The sequence below is a fragment of the Crocodylus porosus genome, unplaced genomic scaffold, assembly GCF_001723895.1.
Source record: "Crocodylus porosus isolate Cpor-Errol unplaced genomic scaffold, CroPor_comp1, whole genome shotgun sequence".
Taxonomy (NCBI): Eukaryota; Metazoa; Chordata; order Crocodylia; family Crocodylidae; genus Crocodylus; species Crocodylus porosus.
This window is the reverse complement of record NW_017728949.1, coordinates 48,166,024-48,190,502: the sequence shown is the minus strand read 5'-3', so window position 1 is coordinate 48,190,502 and position 24,479 is coordinate 48,166,024. Positions and strand designations below refer to the sequence as shown.

The following is a 24,479-nucleotide window of genomic DNA, read 5'->3' as shown; positions in this document are numbered from 1 at the left end:
CACTGCCTCCTAAGCAAAACCATGCACACCACTGAGATACAAGCCCTGACTACCTCACCTGCTCTTCATGCATCTGGGCCCACAAATTTGTATAGTAGGTGGCTCCCCATGGCACGGAGGTCACTCCCTGGCATATACCTGAGCATACTACAGCCATGACGCACACTCTGGACTCTATCCAGCCATATAACTCTGTAAATCTGCAAGCCTAAGCAGACAAGGAGCAGGAGCGAATGTGTGGGGCTTACTTCTTGAAGGCACACCCGCTTCCCAGAGGAAGTGATGTGGACACATCCTTAGTGGCTACAGCTGTCAGGCAAACATTAGCGTGGCTTCTGCAGTATCATTTATGAAGGTAGCCAGTGAGCACATCCTGGGTGACAATCAGTTGTTTTAATCAGGGCTGTCAAACAGGTGGCCTGCAGGGGGCAATATGCAGTCTGCAGGCTCCCACCCGGCTGCCACTTCCCCTTATTGCTCATGCTGATGTTCTGGGCTCCCCTTCCATCCTCTATTTTGCATTTCCTGCCCCTATCCCCAGGAGTAGGCTGTTTGGAGGGGTCCCAGGAAGGGAAACTAGGTAACACATGCAGCAACAGGGAAAAGGACCAGGCTGCCCTTCCTGTGCAATACATGCAACTAGGACCCAACCTTTTGTACATAGAGGGTTGGGAGGCTGGTTGCCCTACCACAACACAGAACTGGGAGGGAGCTGGGCTGCCCATGCTGTTTGCATGGCAGTGGGGGACGGCTACGTTGCCCACATGGCAGGTAGCAGGACTGTCTGTTGCTCATGTAGTGTGTGGTTCCCTCTGCTCAGAAGGTGGACAGCCCTGGTCTAAACCATAAAATTGTCCTTGCTCTTCTTTTAGCCTCCCTTCAGCATTGTTGCACATCTTATTGTAAATGAGGCAGGTGTCTCTGATTACATAGCATTCAGTAATTCCCTGAACATAATCTGACCATCAGCAGCTTTTAAGAAAAGCTAGTTATATCTCAAAGAACTCAAGAGGTTTACCATGAGACCCCATCACAAAGGCATTCCATGCCTCCTTAAAAGCTGTCATCAAGATACAGGCTGTCAGTAGGGAGCTTGTAAATCATTTATCAACCACCTCTAAACCCTGGTACATTTAAGTGCATTTCAGAACATGAGGAGATTTTACATGTTCATCTTTCACTTACTTGCATTTTCAGGTTATTCTACCATTAAAATGTTAAGAGTTATCAAGTGAATCATTTAAATATCAACTCAGATTTTACTAACACGCTTAAAATAAAAGTGTGAAATACAGATCTGAAAATAAAATTTCACATTTTCAAGAGAATTTCATTATATAATTTCTGCTTTTGGCAATCTAATCAGAAAAGTCTCAACTAAAAGCAGCAACATGTTAGAAAATATAGATGTCCTAGATACATTCCCCCTTAAAAGCATTAAAAATGTTCACACAAGTGTGCCAGTGAACTTCACTATCATTTTCAAAAGACCTAACATTTGTGTAAAGTTAGGAACTGACCATCATTTGACTCTTCTGCTACAGATGAAGTTGAAGTGAAGCTGGCAATCCAAACTTCCTATACTCTGGAATCTACATTTCTCCTCCAATCTCTTCAGGGGTCCAAGAGAAAGGTTTCATTTTTACTACTGGGCAACTCTTCCACTGAGGGCACACATGCCAACAATTTAATTTTTAAAATGAGAATGTTCCCACCGTGAAATGGACTTATAGCACATTTCAAGTTTTCTGCTGCCCCCCACAGCCATGCACACAGCACAGCGATGTACATCGTGTAGTAGGAGACATTTCATGTGTCAGATGGCAAGTTGTAGTCATCATCTGCTTGAGATCATGGTGGAGACTGAAACATTTCTCTTTATCAAATTCCAAATCCTGAGGCCATGCCATGTTGTGCCCCATGTACATATATATAGCTAAATACCAATTAAACAACACAAAAGCAACTTGAAGTGTTTTTCTCTTTTTCCTGCAATTAAACATGGAGGATATTTATAAAACTATGTTAATGTTTATAACGGTTGAATTTATTTAGGATAAAAAGAGTTTAAAAATGTATTTCCAGATGAGCAAAATGAATTTCATCTTCAGTTCGTATTATGGAATGCTATTCATTCAATCTAGTGATTTTGGAAACCTATTCACATGAAAAAGGGAGGTGGAAGTTTGGGTAAGTGTCTAAAAGTCATTTTTTCTCATAGCTGTAGATGCTAAATGGCCAATTAAAGGTCTTTTGGAAAGGGACCGATTTGAACTAGCTGCTTTCTAATTGTAAGCTTTATGCTAATTATAGCCAACTGTCTGAGACTTTCATCTAAAAAAATTACTAATTTGATAGCATGCAGAATTCTCTTCTCCATCCTAAATACCAATTTCAAATCATGATCCTGGAGTAATCAATGTGTGTAAGTAGAGATTTTATCCACACAACATAATATATATTACCAGGTTGGCATAGTTCATATGCATCACCCCTCCTCCACTCAAAAAATGACACACTAGCTCTAAACACACAATGCTGGTCACAAGGAGAAAAATCTAGAACGCTATTGTGCCAGTTATAGTAATATTTGTAAAACAACTGATCCAGTCAGTTAATATATTCCAAGTTATTTTAATTGATTAATTCAGAATAATTTTAGTTTTGAATGTGATAAAGCCAAAGTAGCATTCAAAAATATAAGGTAAAATAGTTTTTATTTTATTTACAAGTTACGTGCAATCCAACTTCTACTTTTTTCACCCAAAGTGTGTCAGATCCCAACCAGCTGAATAGAAATTCTGTGCGAAACATTTCCAAAAGCATTTAATAATTTTGAAAACTACCACCACCGAGGCACCCTTCAATATTATTTTTGTAAATAAAGTTACACAATATTTAAAATAGTTTTTGTTGTCATTCAAAAGGGGAATTCCAAGGCTGCTACACTATACAATTATACCTTTGTTCTTAAATTCACCGTTTACTGAAAGTTATCCTGTGATGGATAATTACAATCCAAAGTACTTAGCTATGAAGCATATGAGGTTTCCCTTGCAGCTAAAATTTACAAACATTTCAGTGTAAAGACTTTTTCACCTTGCACCAAAATATTTGCCCTGGGGGGGGAATACATTCTAGCATCTCCCTCTTCTTTTCATCTGTTGGTGAATCAACTGATGCTTTGGTTAAAGAGCAATTTGAGCACAATAGTGTTTTAACTTGCAAGGCAGTACTCCCTTATTGAGCTGGTAGAACTCCACTAGCTGGATAAGATCTGTAAATCTGGTATGGCCATCATCCAGCGTATAGAATTGCTTCCCATCATCTTCCAACTGCAAAGAAGGAAAACAAAGTGATCATAAGCTATAGCATTTATCAGAAATTCAGATTATGCACATTACCAATATTTAATGAAATAAGGCCATTTGATACATTCTTTGTTTAGATAATCACACTTCTCTGTGATGCATTGTTTGTGAGATAAGAGGATAAAAGTAATGTTCATTCATAGGAAATTCAGAAGTGACTAGTAAAAAGGAAAAGATACAGAGGACGCTGTCAGGCAGAAACTTTCCTACTGCTTTTTACCAGAACCATGACAGCTTAGAAATACATTCTTCTGTGCAGGAGGAAGAGAAACGGAGAGAGAAAAGAATCCTGCTGCTCTGGCTCCCTTTGCCTAGAGTAGAAGAGTAAGTGCATGGGCTGGGAAGGCCAACTGGAAAATATCCACAGCAAGGTTACTTTGATTGACTTTCCATCTTTTATGGTCACCATTTCCAATTTGAAATGATTAAAAATGAACATTCCCACACTTTGTATCACACAATTAATTTTGAAGCTATAGTAACTTTGCCTAATGGAATATGCTCAGATTTTTATTCCAAATAACTGAACCTTCCTGATACTAACACATTAACTGAAATATCAATCAGTTAACGAAAGCAGGAAAAAAGACAATTTAAGGGTAATGGAAAACAGTGCACAAAAGAACATCCTAAAATAGTAAAAGCATGCTATTGCATGGGGAAAATATAACCATCCTCTGGAAGTAAGTACAATTAGCTTTCTTACCTGTAGCAAACTTTTTTCATAACAAGTCTTGTTCTGGTTGTGACTTTGGCTCCTGGCAGACATTAATATAATGATTTGGATCTACGAAACATTATGCCTCATCTCCAAAAGTCATACATTTGTCTGTGCCAGATAGGATGTTTCATTTCTGGAATGGGGCATAATGATTGCAAATGATTGTTGGCATCGCCTGAGGCAGCCCTGGATCCAGTTCAAGACTTGGGGCTCCCCCAGTCCAATCTCTGAAGACTGGGCTGGGCAGGCCTGGGTCCCAGACCTGTCCCAGTCCTGATGCTGACAAAAAGCAGGCATCATTACATGTAGAACACCTTTGTAGCAGATTTGCTGTTTCATCATGGCATAAATTGGTTGGATGCATGGCATGTTGTGACTTACTGCACACCTAAAATCTTAATTTCACCATAAACACAATGGGTCTGGCACTTTCCAACCCATTGTACTAAGTCTGTGGGAAACGTCTAATCCAGTGGTTTTCAACCTTTTCAGGATTAGGGCACCCCTCCACCACTTTTTTTAGTGTAGTGGCACCTGCTGTTAAGAACCACTGTTGGTGTTGCCTTATCTTACTCCAGTGCTTCTCAACTGGTTCTGCTACCTCCAGGTAAAAGTGCCCCATATGCTTGGGAAAGGCTGTGGCACCTGTGCAAGGTAGTGCTTCATTAGGGATCTCTGATGAGCCTGAAGCAGGTGGGAGCTGCCTTGTACTGCCATTCCAGGCCCTTCTACACTTTTCCTGGAAAGGAAAGCGTGTGGGTAGGACTGTCCCACATTGATTCAAGTCCTCATGCAACAGGAGCAGGCAGGGCAGTTTTACCTGGCTGCTACCACGCTGCACTGTGGCATTCCTGAGGTGCTCTTGCAGCACCTCAGTTGGTGTAAGCTCCTTATTTTCAGATTTTCACCAGTCCCAGGCACACTTTGGGAGTTTAGAAATTGTGTGTGTGTGTGTGTGTGTGTGTGTGTGTGTGTGTGTGTGTGTGTGTGTAGGGGGGAAAGCAGGGTGGAAATGTGGGGCTTGAAAATACTTTCTTTTTGAACAAGAGGTATGAAGATGAACTATAATTCATCTATTCTGCCAACAGCCTGAAAGCATTCCCAGGGCTGAAACTGGAGATATCTGTTGACTGAAAATTAAGTTTTGACATGGTTTTTGTTAATAGTTTCAAATCTATATTTGCCTTGAACTGAACTGCACAATGACAAACAATTTTCTGAAGAGAACCATGAAGGTTTTTGCAGGCTAATAAGGAACTTGTATGGTCCACACTGTTCAGAGCATAACATATTTTACAAGTCATTAGGGCTGCTATTCTGACTGATGGTACCTTCAACAGAAGATGAATGTCTGAGGATAGCTATACTTTTACCTCAGTATCTCAACCTGGAAACAAAAATAGCTATTAACCTTGTAAAAAATACAAAAAAAAAAGCCCATACCCCAAAACAGAAACAAAACAATAGATAAAACAGTGATTAATTGGTATTGCTACACAGGATTTATTATATTTTGTATTATGGTAAGGTGCTCTAACATTTTCATAGTGATACCCATCTAAGAAATGGTCTTAGACAATATTCTATTCCAACTTCCAATTCTGGAGAAGTTAGACTGAAACATGGCTGAAATTAGAGAAATACTACTCTCTAAATTGAAGCTTTCTCTCCTCAGAACTAATGAAGAATGTTTTGCATTTGAAAGCTTGTCTAACTCTATCCAAACTATGGAGTTGGTCCAGAAGAAAATATCAACCTAAGAAACCCTTGCCTGTTGTATACCAGTAATTCCTGGACCATCACAACTACAACATCACCCTAACACTATAAATAAAGGACATCTTCAGTACATTTTCTTGGGTATGCAGGCAAGACTCCCAGAAGTATTTAAACAGATTTAAATTCAACTTATCTAAAGCTTGGCAAAACTCTCCAAGTCCTTTGTTGGACTAAAGCATCTGTATTAAAATCTCTGGCTGCTCAGATGTGAAAACAAACAGTCTTTTACTTTCAGCTCAGCACACCCCTGCATTAACCATAGCACATGCCCAGAAGAGGCATTGCGTTAGTTTGACCTGGCTCGCCCAACGTTTGTATAGATCGTGTGCTTCAACAGGGCTTTTTGGCTGTTTTATCTAATAGCTGATTTAACGAGCTTTAGACAAAAGCACCAAAAAGTCCTGCTGAAGTGTCCAATTGATACAGATGCTGGGGAGCCAGGTCAAACTAATGCACTTCCTCTTCCGATACAGTACCTTTTTCACGTCTGTCAGGGCCCTCTGACCTACCTGATCAGCAGAAACTGGGTTAATGGTATCAAAGAATTTTTTGAGTTTCTAATTCCTAGAAAGAGGTGAGGTAAAGAAATAGCCTGAAAGGACAATATATCTTGATGTTCAAAAGACCTCTCTTTTCTATGATTATTAATCCCTGTTTGTAAACCAAAATATATAAAACGTCATCCTTCTTCCTATGCATTTAATGAATGGAGAAACTGGCTCAGCAATTATTTAAAATATTTTTAAATTCTATTTATCAATGCTTTTCAGATTCTTTTTGGACAGAAGTGTAGCATACAGCCAGTCAGGCAATTTGACATGGCATCATCCTTCAGGATTAAAATAAACACATGTTTAAGAGAACTTTCAACAGAGTCTTTCATTGCCACCGCTGTCCACTGGGATCAATATCCTCCAGTAAAAACAGCACTTTTAGTGTAGGTGTAAGGAAAAAAAAAAATCAATATTTGGAACTGATGATAATTTTAGAACACTGTCCTATTGGGCCTGTTACAATTTTAATGAGGCTCTCTTCCATTTCCTGATACGCTCTCTCTCTCTCTCGATTAAACTGTTCGCATTACACTATTTTTCCTAATGATTCTCACATATGATAAAATTGCATTGCCTTTTCTTACTTTTCCTTTTTGGGGCTCTGTTTGGATCAAAGTGATGTAGACAAGCATTCCTCGTTCTCCAAAATTATATCAATGAGTATGAGAAGGTCTTCCAGATCTTCCCCAAGCACAAGATGACCTGTGTCTGTGGACTGTGAATGATACAAAGCAGATATTTCTTTTTCCTTCACCAAAGATCCCACTGCAGGACTTCAACAGCTATGTGACTGAAGAGTATCGCTTGTAATTTTGTAGTGCTTCATTTGAAAAAGCAATCTACTGAGGAGTGTTAGCAGTGACTGGATTGAAAGGAAAAAGATGGTCTTATCTGGGTCAGAGGGAAGGGGAATTTTTAGAAGAGGATACCAGGATCTTCCAGCTGCAGCTACTATTAAAGAAACTAGGTCTATGTTCCTGGAGGAATTTGCATGGACATCAAAAGGCCATTTGGCATATGACCTAAGGAACAGACAGGTAACAACTAGAGATAATGAAGGTGCTATTGCTCTATCCTTAGGGATTCATACTGCAGGAAACATAATGTAATCCCGTAAGAACTCTGATGCTGACAGAGCAAAGGACTCTGGGGCTAGGCTGTCTCTGGAATCTTTGAGCCAGAGATCCTTGTACTACATGCATCTAAGCCAGGGCTGTCTAACTTGCTTGGCCCTATGGGGTGGATCCAAACTGCAGGGCTCCTGGCAGGCTAGACTACCAATCTCTGGTCCCAAGGTGACAGTTTGTCAGTGCAGCTGCCATGGTTGCCATGTTGGAGTAGCTCTGGAAGCCTGCGGGTAAACGCCACTGCCATTTGTCCTCCTTTCCCCCTGCCACTGATTTATGCCACTAGTGGTGACTAAAGATCCTAGATCTGGCAACAGGCAAAGGAGTGTGAGGATTGAGTATTTCTGGGTTCCAAAGCCATTCCAAAGCAGCAGGTCTGGCATTCATACTAACAAGCCCAATGAACTGTAATTTAACCTCTTGAATGTCAAATGCAAGCTGCAGGCCAGCATTTTGGCAGCTCTATCTAGGCAAAACTGCAGGCACTTCTTTCTCAACCTTGCTGTATTAGGAGGTATGGATGGTTTAGAAAAAAAAATTATGGGGTTATAGACTCTTATTCAAATACTAAACAAGATTTCCTGAAATCTACTATACTGTTTCAGCTCTATTCTACAGCAAAAGGGGAGGCTTCTGTGACACTGACTTCAAGAACACAGATGTAAAAAATGATGGGCCTTTGAAGTTTCTCCCTAGAACCACTGAAACCTCTGACTGGTCAGCAAGTAAGGAAGGACAGCATCTGGAGAAATCTCTCAGTCCGTCAATTCTATCTAGGATTTGAAGAATACCTTGAAAACAGCGACTGGAGGAGGCTAATTATAACTGAGAAGACGGGTAGAAAACAGACTACAGAGGAGACTCTTTAGTGGAGAGAGAAGGGGAAGGAGCAAAGGCAGATAGCTAGGGTTAAATCAGACAATGCCAGCATGTGTGAGCAGAAAACCAGAAGGAAATAAAATACAGGTATTTTTAAATTGCCTCCGCAGTCAGTATATAATGGATGGGATAACCATATAGCCATCTAATGCTTATGCTTGAGAAACCATTTTCAATGAAAAGTCAATAGAAATGTGACCATACTCGAGTAAATTAACTTGGCAATTCAAAGCTAAACACAGGTAACTGGACTAAAAAAAAAGATGCAATCAATTTTACCAAAAAATGCGAATCCCCACAGATGAAAACTGAGCATCCCCATGCAATGTACTGGCCCTGGTACATGGAAGAACAGTAACAGAAAGCAGGAGACAAGGTCCAGAAAGAAAACTATTGGGCCCTGTGTGAAAGCACCATGTATGGAGGAAATATTAACATGTGTGCCACAAGTTTCTAACCAAAGGAGATTCATCAAACAAAAAGGAAAACAAAAAGTTGTGTGTGTTCTGTTGGAGTACTGCAGTATTATTTTTGTGCTATAAGGGCTGCTTCTGTTACATCTGAAAAACAGACTTGTTTTTGTGTTAGGAGAGCTCAGACAGAAACTAAACAATATCTGCCAAAAGTTACAACCAAATGGGAAAACTCCAAAAATGTTTGGTGCTATATATTAATTTTTAATGCATCTAATAATACAGTACCAGTATTTATCATGTATCAGCAAACAGTATTTTTTCCAAGTATATACCCAATTAAGATGATGTCTTTTCATTAATATTATGTCTTTTCAATAATATATACGTAATTAAGAAGTGTTACTTACATGTACAATTTGAAAGTGCTTTATTTTTAATCCATGGCTCAATGACAATACAAATGCTTTGGGATTACTTTGGCTATCCCGTACCAAAAAAACCCTAGGAAGAGAAATTACACATTTTCAAAGCAAGCTCATGTCAAATGTAGTTCTTTTTGGGTAGATTTAGAACAAAAACTATGGAAAATCATTGTAAAACATAATATAAACAAACAGCAAAATCATTCATTTAAACAATTTTGTACCTAAAATTTATATTAAAAAGTAATCATTATTACTTTGAGATTGGATCACTGATCTACAAGCTTTAATGTATTATCCCTCTCCATTTTATTACACTTTAAACATGGTCTTTTTTGTGAAAAAAAATATAAATCTACAGAATGACTGATACTGTAGCTGTTAACTTAAACAGCTACGGATGTCAATGTCAAGGTGTGTATCTTCAGACAGAAAAGCATATCTAAGAGTTTATACTTTTTTATGAAGTTTTGTCTTAGATCTTGACAGCTGCCCAAGCCATAAATTATACAGGATTAAAGTACCAACAACTGACGGTCATGGTTTTTTACATAGGAAATCTGGATTGCACTGTAAAAGCTCATATTTTTAACAGAAAGGCAGCAATCACCAGTAGAGTGACATATGCCAATTTACCTTAAAAAGTACTTCAGCCCAAGCAAAATAATTCAATTGTGTTACATACTCTCCTCCCACTGACTTCCTTAGAGTTTGGGTAACTAAATCCAGAGGTCCTCTGGAGATCCCAACCCACATATGTTGCTAATACTGGATATAAGACAGCAGGAACATATGCCCATTTGCAAAATTAATGGTCATCTTAATGGAAAGTTTACAGAACTATATTGGTTTTATAGCTGTCAAATATATATAAATACTAAGATCTACATAGCAGTAAAATCTCCTAGTTAGGATTAAGCTGCAGTCTATTAGCTTTATGGCAGAGCTCAAATAAGACCATCTTAGCTGCACCCTATTCTGGGATTTTCTAGGCAGTTTTAGGTGACAGCTGTTTTCCTGAATACTGCAGTTGGAAGGTTTCTGCTATAATGCTAAAAAGAAGATCTTTTATGGAGAAAGGATGGAGGCCAAAAAGAGACTGCCACTATCTTCACTGATTCAGTTAATCCTCAGCCCTGGAGCTGCAGTATGTGCTGAGGACACAAAAGTTCTGTCTAGAGGTGCACCAATACATCAGCCCAGCTCCCTGCACCCAGGCTAGGCTAGGCTGTCAGGAAGCCACTGTGGTGGGCAAGGCTCTCCTCCTCCTCCTCTTCCTCCCCTGCCATGGGACCAGAAGCAGGGGGTCTGGCCATGCTGTCCCTGCTTGACCCTTCAGTGCCAGCTGGGGTCTGGCCATGCCCCCTCCCCCCTCAAAAAAATGCCTGGCAAGGGCTGCTTCCTTTCCCCCCCACTCCGCTTTACCAGCACACCCTGGCTGGGGTCCCTGCAAGCCATGTCGGGGTTTAAACCCCTACTCAATCAGACCAAGGCCTGTTGGGGCCTGGCCATGCCCCCTCCCTCATCTTAGCTTCCCTCCGCCACTGTGGAAGGGAAGGAAGGGCTCGCTGTAGTGCCCCTCCGCCCCCCGGCTTCCGGCCTGAGCCACTGCAGGTGTGCGTCTGTATTTCTGGAATCAAAAATGAGTGTCTATTCACTTACTTACCAGTTAAATCTAAGCAGGTTAGACTAACTCACAAAGATTGATTCAATTCAGGCTCCAGCTTTTTGAATGTTTGTACTTACCAAGGGAACAATAGGAAGTGAATAGGCCATACAAAACTAAAAGCAAGAAAACTGTGGGAGGATAAAGAAAGGGAAAAGGAAAGAAATGATTGGAGAACTCATTCCCCAGAGAACATGGCTGAGAAGCCTCTTTCATCTCCAACAGGATAAGAACTAGCTACTTATCTATCCTATCCATGTGCAAGGACAAGGACAGCTGGAAGCTCGACCCTGGATCTATTCTCCCTCCCCCACCACCTCATCTCTCTCATTCCAAACAAATACAGGCAGGGGAAAACATTTCAGGAGTATGAAGAAAAGCAGGGCGAGAGCTAAGAGAACACCTTCTTGCCTTAATTCTACAAAGATAAGCGCTCACAAACCCACAAGGGTTGTAGCAAATAGCTGAGCAGACATGCTGAAGCTGAATTTGTTTGCTAGGGGTGTTGTTTCAAAGGACACAGCTTCTCCAATCAGCTCCGAAGAGTCACTGCTGAGCTCCAGCTGATCAGAAAAGTCACACCCTTTGAAGTAAAAGCCATAGCAAATAGATGAATAGTTAGTTCTCACTTCAGCTACCTGCTGCAAATTAAACAAGATGTGATCTACCTAGATATGAGTAATCTGGATTCTACTATACTTTTAAAATAGCATTAAAAAGTGAGGCTATGTCATCTGGCATCCCTGAACATTAACACTTCCAATAAAATGCATATGAAAATTCACCAAATTAATCCAGAACCCTCATCAGTTTATTATAAATGGAAAACCTAATTACTGGCCACTTTAGACACACACCAAGCAAAAGTAATGACCCAATGTTTTAAACATATTCAGACTCTTTTAGTAAGCTCTTCCACACCATCTAGTGGTCTAAGTATCACCTCTTCACCCTTTCCAAGACCAAACAAGGAAGATTTCAGAGCAGTCACCCCCTGGTATATTTCAAATGTTAACATGGGCAAACTGGCCTGGAAAAAAAGACAAACTTTTGTATTGTTTGAGTGCAACATTTTGCAAGTTTCCATAATAAGTTTCTAGCCCAAGAAGTATTAATGTCCAAATTAATCATCACCATGTCTTGTACTCCCTCTCTAGCACAGTCTGTAACATGCCACCTACTGGATTTTCAAGAAGCCCATATTATAAATGTAACTTCCTGCCTGTCTTGAATTTGCTGAAGGTTGAAGAATCTTCAGATTGCAGTCCTTTAGGAAAAGCTGTGTTACGCACCTTCCAGAGGTCACTCTCAAGACCTACCACAAGAGATTCCAGATTATTTGAAAATGGGAGGGTGCAAGTTATACTAAAACTATGAACAAATTGAATGACTTTGTGAATAAGTAGATAAGTAGAATAAGTAGCAAATGGAGATGGAGGATATGGATGTAGTTCTGGGCATTACTACTCTTGAACAACTCTATAATAAGTTTAGCCAAGATTTAAAATAGGCAGCTTAGAGAAGGAAGCCCAAGAGCACTGCAGAGGCTACTGAACAGGATGATCTGCACATGAAAGCCAAAGCAGACATTGCTTCTGTCTCTAAAACAAAGAGTGGGGAGTGAATGGAATGCCCCTGAAGTGGGGCTGCAGGAGGGAAGAGGGATGGTGGCAAACCTACAAGCCACCAGGCAATTTTTGTGGTTCCCAAGTCCAGTAGTAAACTCTCAGGGGAAAGGCAGAATCCTTGGAAATGTTTTAGGAGGGAAGACAAACGTCAACCCTGAGTTCTGGCCCAGAGAGGCAGAATGATGAGAGGTTTCCTGGAGAAAGTGGGAGCGTTGGGAGGGAGACTCCAGAACAGCAGGCGGGAAGACTCACGGGAGAGCCCTGAAGTGATGGTGGTACCAGAAAAGAATGATGCAGAACTACTGCAACAGGAGCAAGACTTCTAAAGAATGCATGGGCAACACAAACTGCCTATATACATGGTAGGAGGTGGTAGGAGTGGAGTTAGAGTGGCTGCTGGACAGCTGCTCCAATTAAAACAGCTCACCATCATGTGTCTTTCTGAATCAGGACTCATTTAGCTAAGATGTTCACATTCACTGGTTTGTTTTAAAATCCATTGTAAGGTCTGCTCATTTCATCTTTGTTTCTGTTCTTTGGGCCCCATTCTTTATTACAGTAGTCTTTTTTTAATTTGTTAAATCACTTTCTAACCTTGTTTCTATATTTCCCATGCATTATCCACTTCTGGGTCATGATTTCTTCAAATCCAAAACTTTTATTGTGGAAGTTTTAGGAGTTTGTAGTGCTTATTCTTTTCTTTACTGTGTACTCTTCTGTTTTAAAACATTAATTCCTGCACTTAATTCAGGTGTCACAGTCCAAATAACCCTAGATTTGCAAGATGCTGCCTGCTTGAATAGTTGCACTTTGACCTGGCCTCTTTGTCCATGATATTACGCCATCCACCCAAAAGAAGCCTACCACTGTTCTATCCTAGCTGTCAGCCATTTATCAATTTAAAAGCCTTTAAATAGCTACTGAAGATCAAATATCAATGTCACAATCTGGCAGTATAAACTTCTGCCCCTCATTAAAGACGATATTGTTACTAAAACGTATTGCAGATCCAAAACAAAGCAACATTTCTTTCAAATGCTTAAAAATTGTTACTATCTGCAATTAGGTTCAGCTGGTTTTTCAAATGATAGAATTATTACTAGTCTCCTGCAATTCCTTTACCTACAAGCACTTTTAGGTCTCTCTTTTATAAACCAGAATGAGCCCATTTTAGTCCACAAGCCCATAATCTGTTTGTATCGCATAGCGGGCCTAATGCCTTGGAGTTGACCCTCTACCCCCTTTTAAATGGTACCTATTAGTAAAGGCTTTGAACAAATAATGCAGATTTTTGTCCAATACAGACAGAAAATCTCATCAATCTTGTCCAAAATTTATTCTGAAAGAATTAGTTCTTTCAGCCCACCAAAAAAAGAAAAGAAACATTTGTTGCATTTTGTAATATATGCATCTACAAAAGACTTTTGTGCCAATTATTACTACTATTTTCTTTGCCATTTGGGTAGGCATATCTATGCTGTCACCATCTTACGTATATAAATTTTCAATTCAATTCAATTCAGTTCTGTCAATTCAATTCACAGCCTATTTAACAAAATCAATTCCAACAAACCACAGTGGACATTTCTGTGTAGACCCAGTAGTATCATATACTAACTAGCATTATATATATAACGTTAGCAAGGTACTGACTTTCCCAGATTGTGTGCTCTTGTTCAATGGCTTTTATTTGTTTTTGCTTTTAAAAATGGACTGTGTATTTTGGTTCTTTCAACTGACTATGGAACAGTATTATGAGCCCTAGAGATGGGAATACTTCAGAAACACTACCCGATAGGTGCAGTAATACAAATCAGATTTCCCTTTCTTAAACGAACTGGAATATCATTGTGGAAAAGAGAATTAAAAGTGGGGAGGTAAGGGTTCTTGTTTTTAGGGCTGGTTGAGGTTCAGAGCACCACAGTTGAAATATTTTCAATTCCCTGAGATGACTATTTTGCACAGCCTTTTTTTGACAGATATAGAAAAAAGCATTCCAGCATCACTAGGCTAATCAAAGTAAAAGGATTTCAAGTGGAGGCCCAATGTAATGGGTTCAGTGAATAGTAATGGCTCCTATCTGGAGGACCAGCTAATACAATATCAAGAGCGGGGAGGGGGAAATTAACCAGGATATTTATGGAACTGAGGAAGACCTAAACTCAAACAAAACTCAAACAAAAATTGCCACAGTGTGCAAGACAGAAAATTTGGAAGTGATAAAATATAAAGGTTGGAAAAAATATGAAATAAGTTATACACTAGCTTGGTAATTTTTCTGAGAAAATATTTAAAATATAGCAAAAAATTCTAGCTTTGAAATTAGCAATTATCATTGGAAGAGCAAAGCATCCTAAAGTTCAAGAATGTACTTACTAGCAATGACTTCCATGTCATTTCTGCTCACTTCGCAAGCCAAAATGTATTTTCAGAATCCTAGCCTTAACAAACTTAACACTGCACATGAAAGCTAAGAGGTATTCTCTGACATCATGCTACTATGAGTAAGAGATACCAGAGTCAGGGTTTTGGTTCTGATCATGCAATGGGCAGTGCGCACAGAAGCTACTGTGCCAATAAAGAGCACCCGCTGATTTTTTCTGAGCAGCAGTCCATCCAACTAGAGGGTGAAAGTCTGAGGTGGCTATTTCATTCCTAAAGCAAAACCAGAATTCAGCTCATTGCCAACACAACACAATGAGCATGTTTATTTCCATTATGCAGATAACTCTTGAGTTCACAAGTGCTATTCCTATGGGTACTTTTCTGATCGTAACCATGTCCCAGAAAGTAAAGTAAATCCACCTACCCATCTATAAGCCCTTGCTGCAAAATAAGTCGCTGAGCTTCATCCCTTGAGATCTTATGGTGAAACCATGGCTGTGATCTGTGTATAGCTGGAGAAATAATAAATGTTTAATGATCTTTGTTTTCACAATATTGTTATATCACACACATCACTGTATCTCTCCTGGGGCTGCACATTAATTCACACATACCAATATTTGGTGTGGCAGTTTGAGAGGCAGAAGGGCTACCGTGTGCATTGAGTCGTAAACACCCTTTTCTCTGAGTTGAAAAGAAAACAAAACATGGTTTCAAGCTTTTTTTTTTAAGCAATAATAGATGAAATGCTTTCAAAAAATGAAAGTCTTCATACCCGCCATGCTAACCCTTCTTCAACCGCAACAGAAAGTGCTTCTGTTGGATTTTCTATAACTCTGCTTCTGCGTCCAGAAAAGTCCATTGCGACTAGAGAATTTTCTGAAAAACTTCTCTGCAATGAAGAAAAAAGAATTCAATGTTTTTTCCTTACCACGCACCCCTGACCTCCCTCCCCCCCGCCACACGCACATGTTTTAAAGCTGTGATTCTCACAGGAAGTAGTATAGTTGAAGCAGTCATTTTTTAAAATTGTTCTATAAGAAAACTTACTTTGATTTGGGCAACAACATTCACAGTTCTAGTTATTTTGACCTCAATTTTAAGGCTTGGTCAGAAAGGAAAATAAGGTGGGACTCTTTGGTTTTTGGGTTTGTTTTTTTATACACCACCATTTGAATTCTTCCAATACTGATAAGTAGTTGAAGCATGTACATTTACAATAGGGTCCACAACCTAAACTTCTAAACTTTCTACAGATCTGCTAAGGGAGATTCCATAATGTTAATTTGCACGCTTGTAAGATCTGCTTGAGTGTTTTCTGTTCAATTCCTGGCTGTTATGAAACAGCACTGACACAGTAGCACACTAGGTGCCAATTCTTGTAAAAATATTTATAGGTCAGGTTTGTAAACAGGAAAATAATGGTTATCGACATTTCCAGTTCTGGAGTAAATATGGATTTATGTACAAGAAAGACTCAAAGATACTAAAGACTCTATCCCAAACACTATTCAAGGCACTAGGCACCGAGATAGAAATAAATGAAAACAGCTACCTTTCTGTAAATTGAAGGGACATGAAAACAAAAGAAAATTTCCCTGTGCAATTAAAGCCTACTAATAAAAAAATCTCTTGCCTTAAAAAGTTTCCTTCCTTCTTTAGTTACAACCACACCTACATTTCTTGAACAGAAACAGAAAGAAATGGAAGAGTGCTCAAAAATACATAGCATGTCAGCAGTCAACGCTAACAGATGGAAGGGGCTTCTGCAAACAACATAGTCACAAACCCCACCAAGTCATGGAGTGTCATACAGTTTTTTCTCGGGTTTGAAGTGCTGGTATGTATGTGGAGTCTTGTTGAAAAAACCCATGTTATGCTACATCAGCGTATGTCGCTTTCATCTCTGTATGGATTATGTTACACTGTAGATAACCTTTATGATTTTGAACATGGTTTAGCGAAACGAAATGAGGAATGCATCCTTAGTGAAACCATTAAATATCTGTTGCCAGTGAAACCATTAAATATCTGTTGCCATTGTGTTCCGGGACGAGGACAACTACTACTCCCAATCATAAAGAGAAGGGGCCACTGACAGAACAGTCACCCAAGTTTTTGTCTGCTTGTAGTCGGAAAAACAACTACAAAGCTGTAAGTAAAACAGCCCATTAGGTAGAGGAATGCTAAGGGTCCCTAGCAAGAAATAAATTTCCAGAAAATTCTGGGACTCATGAGGAATTGGGACTTTGCTGATGAAAGGGAGAGGGGACTGGATTGGAGATATTTTAAGGGCTACCTGTGAGGTGGCTGCGGTCTTTAGATTTTCCTGGGCTTTGGAGAAGTCCAGTTCCCCACAGCCAGGGCTGGCAGGATCAGCGGGAAAGCTGATTTCTGAAGGATTAGATGATAGTCTGATGAGAGGGTACAAAACTTTCCTGGTTTTTCTGTTTCACTTGCAAGCTTGTGCTAAGTTCTTCTTACGGAATCCTTTTTTTCTATATAATAAGCCCTTTTGTTGTTTTGTCTCTTTACTATAGTAAAGAGTGATCTCTGGCCAAGTGATAATCCAGGCTAACTCATTCTACCAAAAGGGAGACCCAAAATTTCTTTCACAGCACAAGGAGAATCCACTTAGAGCTGCAGAGATTCCCCTGCTGCAGCCCTGAGGTCAGATATAAGGGCAGTGGAGCTAAGGCTCGTGAAGATGAGGAATTATTTCAGGGCAAACCTTGGTCTGTTCCTTGGTACAAGCAGCAGGACAGCAGGAAGAAACTCGAGGCTCTGGGTAATCTCGCAGATGGGTCTGTGACACACGTTCACAGTAATTACTAGATAAATTGTTACTAAGTGATTTCTGATCCTGGGGTGATATTCTGAGCCAAGAATCTAGTCAATGAATTAAAGCCTGCTAATAATTTTTCAAACAAGAACAAAGTAAGATGCACAGCTATAGGAAAGTGTAGGATATGTGGTTCAGATCACTGTGAATTATTCAGGACTCTGCAAAATTTAACTGCATCATATACTAAAAATGATTTGCATATTCAGTCTCAATTTGAATATTTATTTTTGTCTTTATTCAGGACCGCCTGATGCACTGATTTTACCAATGTCACAATTTTGTATAAATGGTACATTACTTAATACTGGTATTGATTAAGCTTTAAGGTTAGCCTCTCCACTGAACAATGCTCATCTTGATACCAAAACAGAAGGGAAAGCTGGAGAAGAAACCAAAAATAACTGCCTCCACTTCTGGCTGCAGTATAAGGGGAGGAACCTGACTACATAGTTCATAAAGACAACAAGCACGCATAGGCTTTTAAATTAAGCATGGGCACAAATGTTTTCAGGATCAGGTACTTGAAACAGACACTTCCACCACTGTATTAAAGTAAATTAACTCAGTGAGTTATTTCAGTACATACCGTAGGAGATATATTCAGAGAATTGAAGCCACTTCTGCCTTGATACGGGTGCATGTAATTCTGATATAGCTGCATCCCATACTAAAAAAAACAGAGAGTCATATGTTAAGTAGTACAAGTTAAAAATGTTAGATAGGGAGAATACAGGAGTTCCTGCATTTGAGACAAAATATTTTACTTGTTAAGTTTTTGCCAATTAATTGTATTAGTTAAAATAGCCTGCTGCTGGCACACACAATTGGAATCTTTGTTTTTGAAATATAACTTGGGCAAACAATTTTTAACGTTATGTTTAAAGAGAATTTAACTACAAAACTTAAATGAAAATGTTACTCTCAATTCACAAACTATCACTTGCGCTGCTTTTCTTTTTAAATAAAAAGCTGGATTAGAAGAAATAAACAGTGAGGAAAACTTTATTTTAAACAGCACATTTACATTATTTTTTGCTATCTGTAAAACTACTTATGGCCCATTCTTCTTAACTTGATCAAACTAACTCCTGGACCTCTGGCACATAGTCAGGTTAAAAGCGCCATGGGATCTGATCCACAGTCCCAGCAACTGCACCTCCTGCTATGCCACACATGCATGGATCATAGAATGGTGAGATTGTAGAATCAGGGATCAGACCGCAATCTTGCCCATTCTATTTGCTAGTGCAGGGGGATCTAGGGATCATGATCCCCTACACCAGCAAGCTGAAAGTTGGATGCCCACATCTCAGCATGACGCAGGACTGTCCTGGGGCTGGGGCCAACAATCAGCTGACTATCGGCCCCAACCCCTGACAGTAACAGATCAGGTTTACCAGGAACGTCCAGGTCATCTAACAGCTGATTTTGGCCCTGGCCTGGGCAGGCCCAAATTTGGTTCAAGACACAGAGCTATCTGGGCTGGGGCCGACAACCAAACGATTCTAAGCCCTGGTGGGAAAAGTGAAAGGGCTTCCCCCCAACTAGGACTTTAAACCTTACACCCAGCAGCTCTGGCCCTTTGGCTCCACCTGCCAGGAGTTTCAGCTTCCCCTTCCCCTCCCTCTCCCCAACCTGTCCCCACAGAGCAGTCCCAGGCCCAGCTGAAGAACCTGACTGCCCTGGGGGTTGGTACCTGTTATTGGCACACAGGTTGGAGACTGGAGCTGTTCAAGGCTGATGCCAACAACCAGTTAATTGTTGGACATCAGACCTGGAGAGCCTACATGTAGACATGCCACATGTTCAATTTTACATGATACACACACTATCCAAAAAATGTTCTACATTATACCTAGAACTTTTTATGGCTGATTTGCCATTTTATGACACCTTAAATTGGGTACCTGGGTATCCCTTGCTATTTATGTCATGATTAACACATTAATAGCAGCCGAAGTGTAAAGTGTAGAGGAACTTTTGAATATTCCACACAAGCTATATATTTCTTGGACACCACTGTGAAATACTGCAATGGTCACTTCACCATATTTTATCAGAAACCACTCAACTGCCACAGCTATCTTCAGACCACCAGCTTTTATCCTAAGCACATCACCATCTAAAGTCAAGCTCTGCATTACAACTACGTCTGCTCCAATCCCATCAATCGGGATGTACACCTTAGGTGTCCAGAGCAAAGATTCCTGCACTTACAATACAATTCCAAAACCACAGCTCAGATCAGAAGAGCCAGACTTGGACCCTGCTCTGACCTACAGTAATACAAATACAAATGAGAATCCCTCTGGTTGTCACCTACAACCCTCATCTTGCACACTGTGGATACATCAGTAATGACCTCCAACACTTCCTAAAAAAATCCGGGCCATCTCAAGGAAGCCTTGTGGGACAAGGCTGTCCTGGCTTACAGCAGGCCCCCCAGTGACATCTCTTCAGCAATACAGTACCTATTCTCACCAAACTACCAGACCTTGCAATGGACCCTGATGCCAGCTGTGCCCTCCTACTCTCAAAGACCACATCAACTCTGGACCAAACAGCACAGATTATCCTCTATCAATATCATATATCCATCACCTGCTTATAATGTTCCTTTTATTTCAACACCAGTCAGACACGACCTGGAACACTCCAGTGGCATCCCTGGGAAGGAAGGAATAGTGAAAGCCAACTCCAACATTATCTTTCTCCTGAGCCAATGCACAGAGCATGGTATTGTCATCATGAACACCATCTTCAGACAGAATGACAAAAACAAGATCACCTGGAGACACTTTCACTTTAAGCACTGGCACCTCCTTGACTATGTTACTGTTAGGGCTCATGATTGAATGCATGTCTATATCACACAACCCATGCAGGGAATTGATGACTGCTGGACAGAATATAGTCTTATCAGGTCTATTATGAACATTTGGTTTGCTCCAAAACACCAAAAACAGCCAAAAGCAATGTGAAGAACTGTCAACATCAAAAGGTCTGTAAGGATCTCCAACAGTGTTTCCATGAAAAGCTCTCTGCCCTGTCTGCAAATGAAGGTAATATTTAAGAACTCTGGAAGGGGTTTAAGACCACCATCCATATGGCCTGTGCTGAATCCATTGGCTATACCATCTGTCAACACCAAGACTGCTTTGATGAGAGTGACACAGAGATCCAAGCCTTCCTTTACTGGAAGAGAAAGGCTTATTCTGCTTGGCAAGATGACACCTTATCTAAACAGAAGGAGATGCATCAGTTCCTCAAAGCTGAAGCTCAAAGTAGTGTCCAGAAAATCAAAAATCAGTGGTGGCAAGATAAAGCCAAAGAGATCCAGTTCTATGCTGTCAACCAAGACATACATAACTTTTGCCAGGCAATGAAAGCCATCCATGGCCCAACTTCCCACAGTCCTACTTTTCTGTGATTGCAGGATGGCTCGGCGCTCCTCAAAGATGACAAATCTATCTAAGCTAGATGGAAAGAGCTCTTTGAGGCATTCCTGAACTGTGAGTTGACCATAATGGATACCACCATTGAGTTCATCCCCCAAAACCCTGAAAGGGGATCCCTCACCAACCCTCCTATCATAGAAGGAGTGTGGTGTGCCATCAAGGAAACCAAGAACAACAAGGCTACTGGATCAGATGGCATACCTGCTGAAATCTGTAAGTTTGGTGGCAAAGAACTGGTTTGGAAATGTTACAAATTTATTCTGCAAATCTGGAACAACGACAACATTCTCATTGACCTAAGGAATACCAACATCATGACTATCTTCAAGAAAGGAGATAAGTCTGTGTGGGAACTGTTGAGGTATCACACTCCTTTCCACAGCTGGGAAAATTTTCTCCTGCATCCTCCTGAAACATATTTTACCTTTTGCTGAGGAAGTCCTGCTGAATCTCAATGTATTTTCAGACCATCCTATGGGGCAATTGACATGATCTTTGTTGCTCACCAGATCCAAGAAATGTATCTGGAACAACCATCAGGACTTGTATATGGCCTTCATTGACCTTACTAAGGTCTTTGATTCCATCAATTGCAAAGCCTTGTGAAAAGTACTGGCCAGATTTGAATGTCCCAAAAGGTATATTAAGTTCCTGAGGCTTCTCCATGATCAGACAACTGTGACCGTTCTTTGTAACAGATTGGAGACAGATCAATTTCTTATCCAAACTGATGTCAAGCAAAGATGAGTCATCATCGCAACCCTTTTCTCCATTTTTTGACAATTATCCTGGTTCTCATTAAGGACCGCCTTCCTTCTGGAATTGACACCGAGTACCAAAGGGATGGAGGGTTTTTCTACCTGGGACATTTTTTCTAAAAGGCCAAAGTACTCAGAACAACCATCCTTGACCTTCACCAAGGATTGTATCATTCTTGCATAGTGAGGAAAACCTCCAGGTAGTACTGGATATCTTCAGAGAAGCCTCCTGAATTTTGGGTCTCTCTCTCAACATCAAGAAGACTAAAGTGTTCTATTAGCCTGCCCCAGGCCATGAATGCAATCCCCCTCCCCAAATTACCATTGAGGGAAAGACCCTACAGGTAGTTGAGCACTTTTCCTACCTCAGTAGCCACCTCTCTCACAGAGTGTCCATTGATAAAGAGATCCAGTATAGGATTTGGTATGCAAGTGCCTCCTTTGGACAATTGTTTGGCATGTCTTTATCCATCGTGATCTCCAAGATCCAGGTCTACAAATACAGTCATTATCCCCCCGCCCTCCTCCATGGATATGAAATGTGGGTGACCTACCATCATCTCTCAAGAGTTTGGAGAGGTATCATCAATGATACTTAAAAAAAATCCTCCATATAAATGGGAAGATCACCATACAAACACCAGGATCCCTGCTAAAGCCTGTGTTACCATCATTGAGTCAGTGATTCTTCAAGCACCAACTTTACTCCACTGGACATTATGTGCAGATGCCTGACTTGACTGTCAAAACAAGTGCTCTACTTCCAGCTTAGTAATGGCCTGAGAGCTTATGGTGACCAGAGGAAATGCTACGAGGACAATTTGAAGGCATACCTCAAGAAAATGGATGCTGACATGAAAAGTTGGGAGAAGCTGGCAGCCAACTAACCCCAACAGTGCCACAGCCGCAGTCTCAACCAAGTGGCAGCATGTTTCAAGGTAAAATGTCCTGTCCTTGAAGCAAAGAAGAGAGAGCAGAGGAAAGAAAAGAAGAGGAATCCCACCCTGCAGCTGACTCTCTTGCAGAAAGACCTGTAACTTATGCAGATGGATCTCCAGCTTAAGGATTAGTCTCAAGTCACCTCAAGAGCCATCAATAAACCACAGTAGAGATCATCCTCAAATCAAGAGACTACCAACAGTGACTGTCTACATGGGACACATGGGGTAATCCCTATGTGAAAGAATGAATGGACACTGATCTGACACCATTTACAGAAAGACAGAAAAGCCTGTGGCAGAACACTTTAAAGTCCCTGGACATTCCATCACTGACCTTAGAGTAGCTTTTCGTACACAACAGGAATTTAAAACCTGACTTCAACACAAAATTGTAGAAGAAGAAATCCTCCACAGACTGGATTGTATTAAGTTCAGCCTCAAAAGAGACTATGGATTCTCATCCCATTACTTTGGCTAACTTTTATAACATTTACATCCCTCAGTAGGTTAACTGCTTTGTTCAAACCTTTTGATCTCTCCTACCCACCTTGTCCTTTCTCAGCAGTGCCTCTCTTACCTCCCTCCCCTTTCCCTATCTTTGTATTTAAACAACTTTATTCCTTTCTATTTAGCACCCCTGCTCTCTGCAATTCCATTCAAAGTATCTGACAAATTATGCTATTGCCTACAAAAGCTCATATTTCTCTGAATAAGGTACCTCAATGCCCTGCCTTCTGTCTAAGTTCAGACTAACAGAGTTAACTACTTCTCTTTGGTCACTGAAAGACATCCTCCTGGATGCTCAACTAAGTTTCTGAATTATGGGCAGGGCTGGTTACATAATAGCACCTGGGGCAGAAGCAAGCCAAACATTAATAACTCTGGATCCTAGACACGTGACTGCCAGCCAAATATTTTTATGGAAAAGTCTGATATTTTACCTTTATTCCTCCCTAACTATGATTATAGTTATATACATTATATTTAAACAGAAATAATGTATGTTAAAGCTTCATTCCCACTCTTACAAGCTCCACCGTTCAAAGCATAACTTATTCATGTGGGCAACCTCCCTGATTTTAACAGAACTACTCATATGCTTAAAGCTAAACTCTTGGACTAGGTACAGGCATTACACAGGAACTGGTATAAGTGACTGAAAACCAGTCTAAACCTGTAACAGAACAGAAGTTCAGCATACAGACTGGTTTAAAAAATGGTGGAACCTGGTTTAAGATGGACTTGGATGGATATAGTATCAGATTTAAATTGATTTAGGTTAGGCCAGTCTATTAAACTTCTGTACCAGATCCCCTCCCAGCTCAACTTGGATCACAGTCCACTGGCATCCCAGGTGCCTCAGGAGGCCTCCATCACTCCCCCCCGCCCCTTGCAGGGAGGCACACTAGCTTTGGTCACATGTGTCTGCTCTGGTCAAGCATCAGGCTGGCCCCACTCCCGGGCTGTTACAGATATGGCAGGAACCAGAACTGACAGCCATGCAGTATCAGTGTCTGTGTGCACGTGGG

General features: G+C 40.5%; 1 protein-coding gene across 1 annotated transcript in view; it reads right to left on the bottom strand.

Annotated features, from left to right (window-relative positions):
* Positions 1-2,618: 2,618 nt before the first annotated feature.
* GRB14 (growth factor receptor bound protein 14) overlaps positions 2,619-24,479 on the bottom strand; it is a gene marked incomplete at its 5' end in the record, with an annotated part of 130,160 nt that continues 108,299 nt past the window's right edge. Inside the window, 6 exons of the mRNA XM_019553543.1 lie at positions 2,619-3,335; positions 9,255-9,348; positions 15,373-15,460; positions 15,563-15,632; positions 15,724-15,840; positions 18,380-18,460. Of these exons, the coding sequence (XP_019409088.1) occupies positions 3,189-3,335; positions 9,255-9,348; positions 15,373-15,460; positions 15,563-15,632; positions 15,724-15,840; positions 18,380-18,460 (597 nt within the window). The remainder of the gene's footprint in view (positions 3,336-9,254; positions 9,349-15,372; positions 15,461-15,562; positions 15,633-15,723; positions 15,841-18,379; positions 18,461-24,479) is intronic.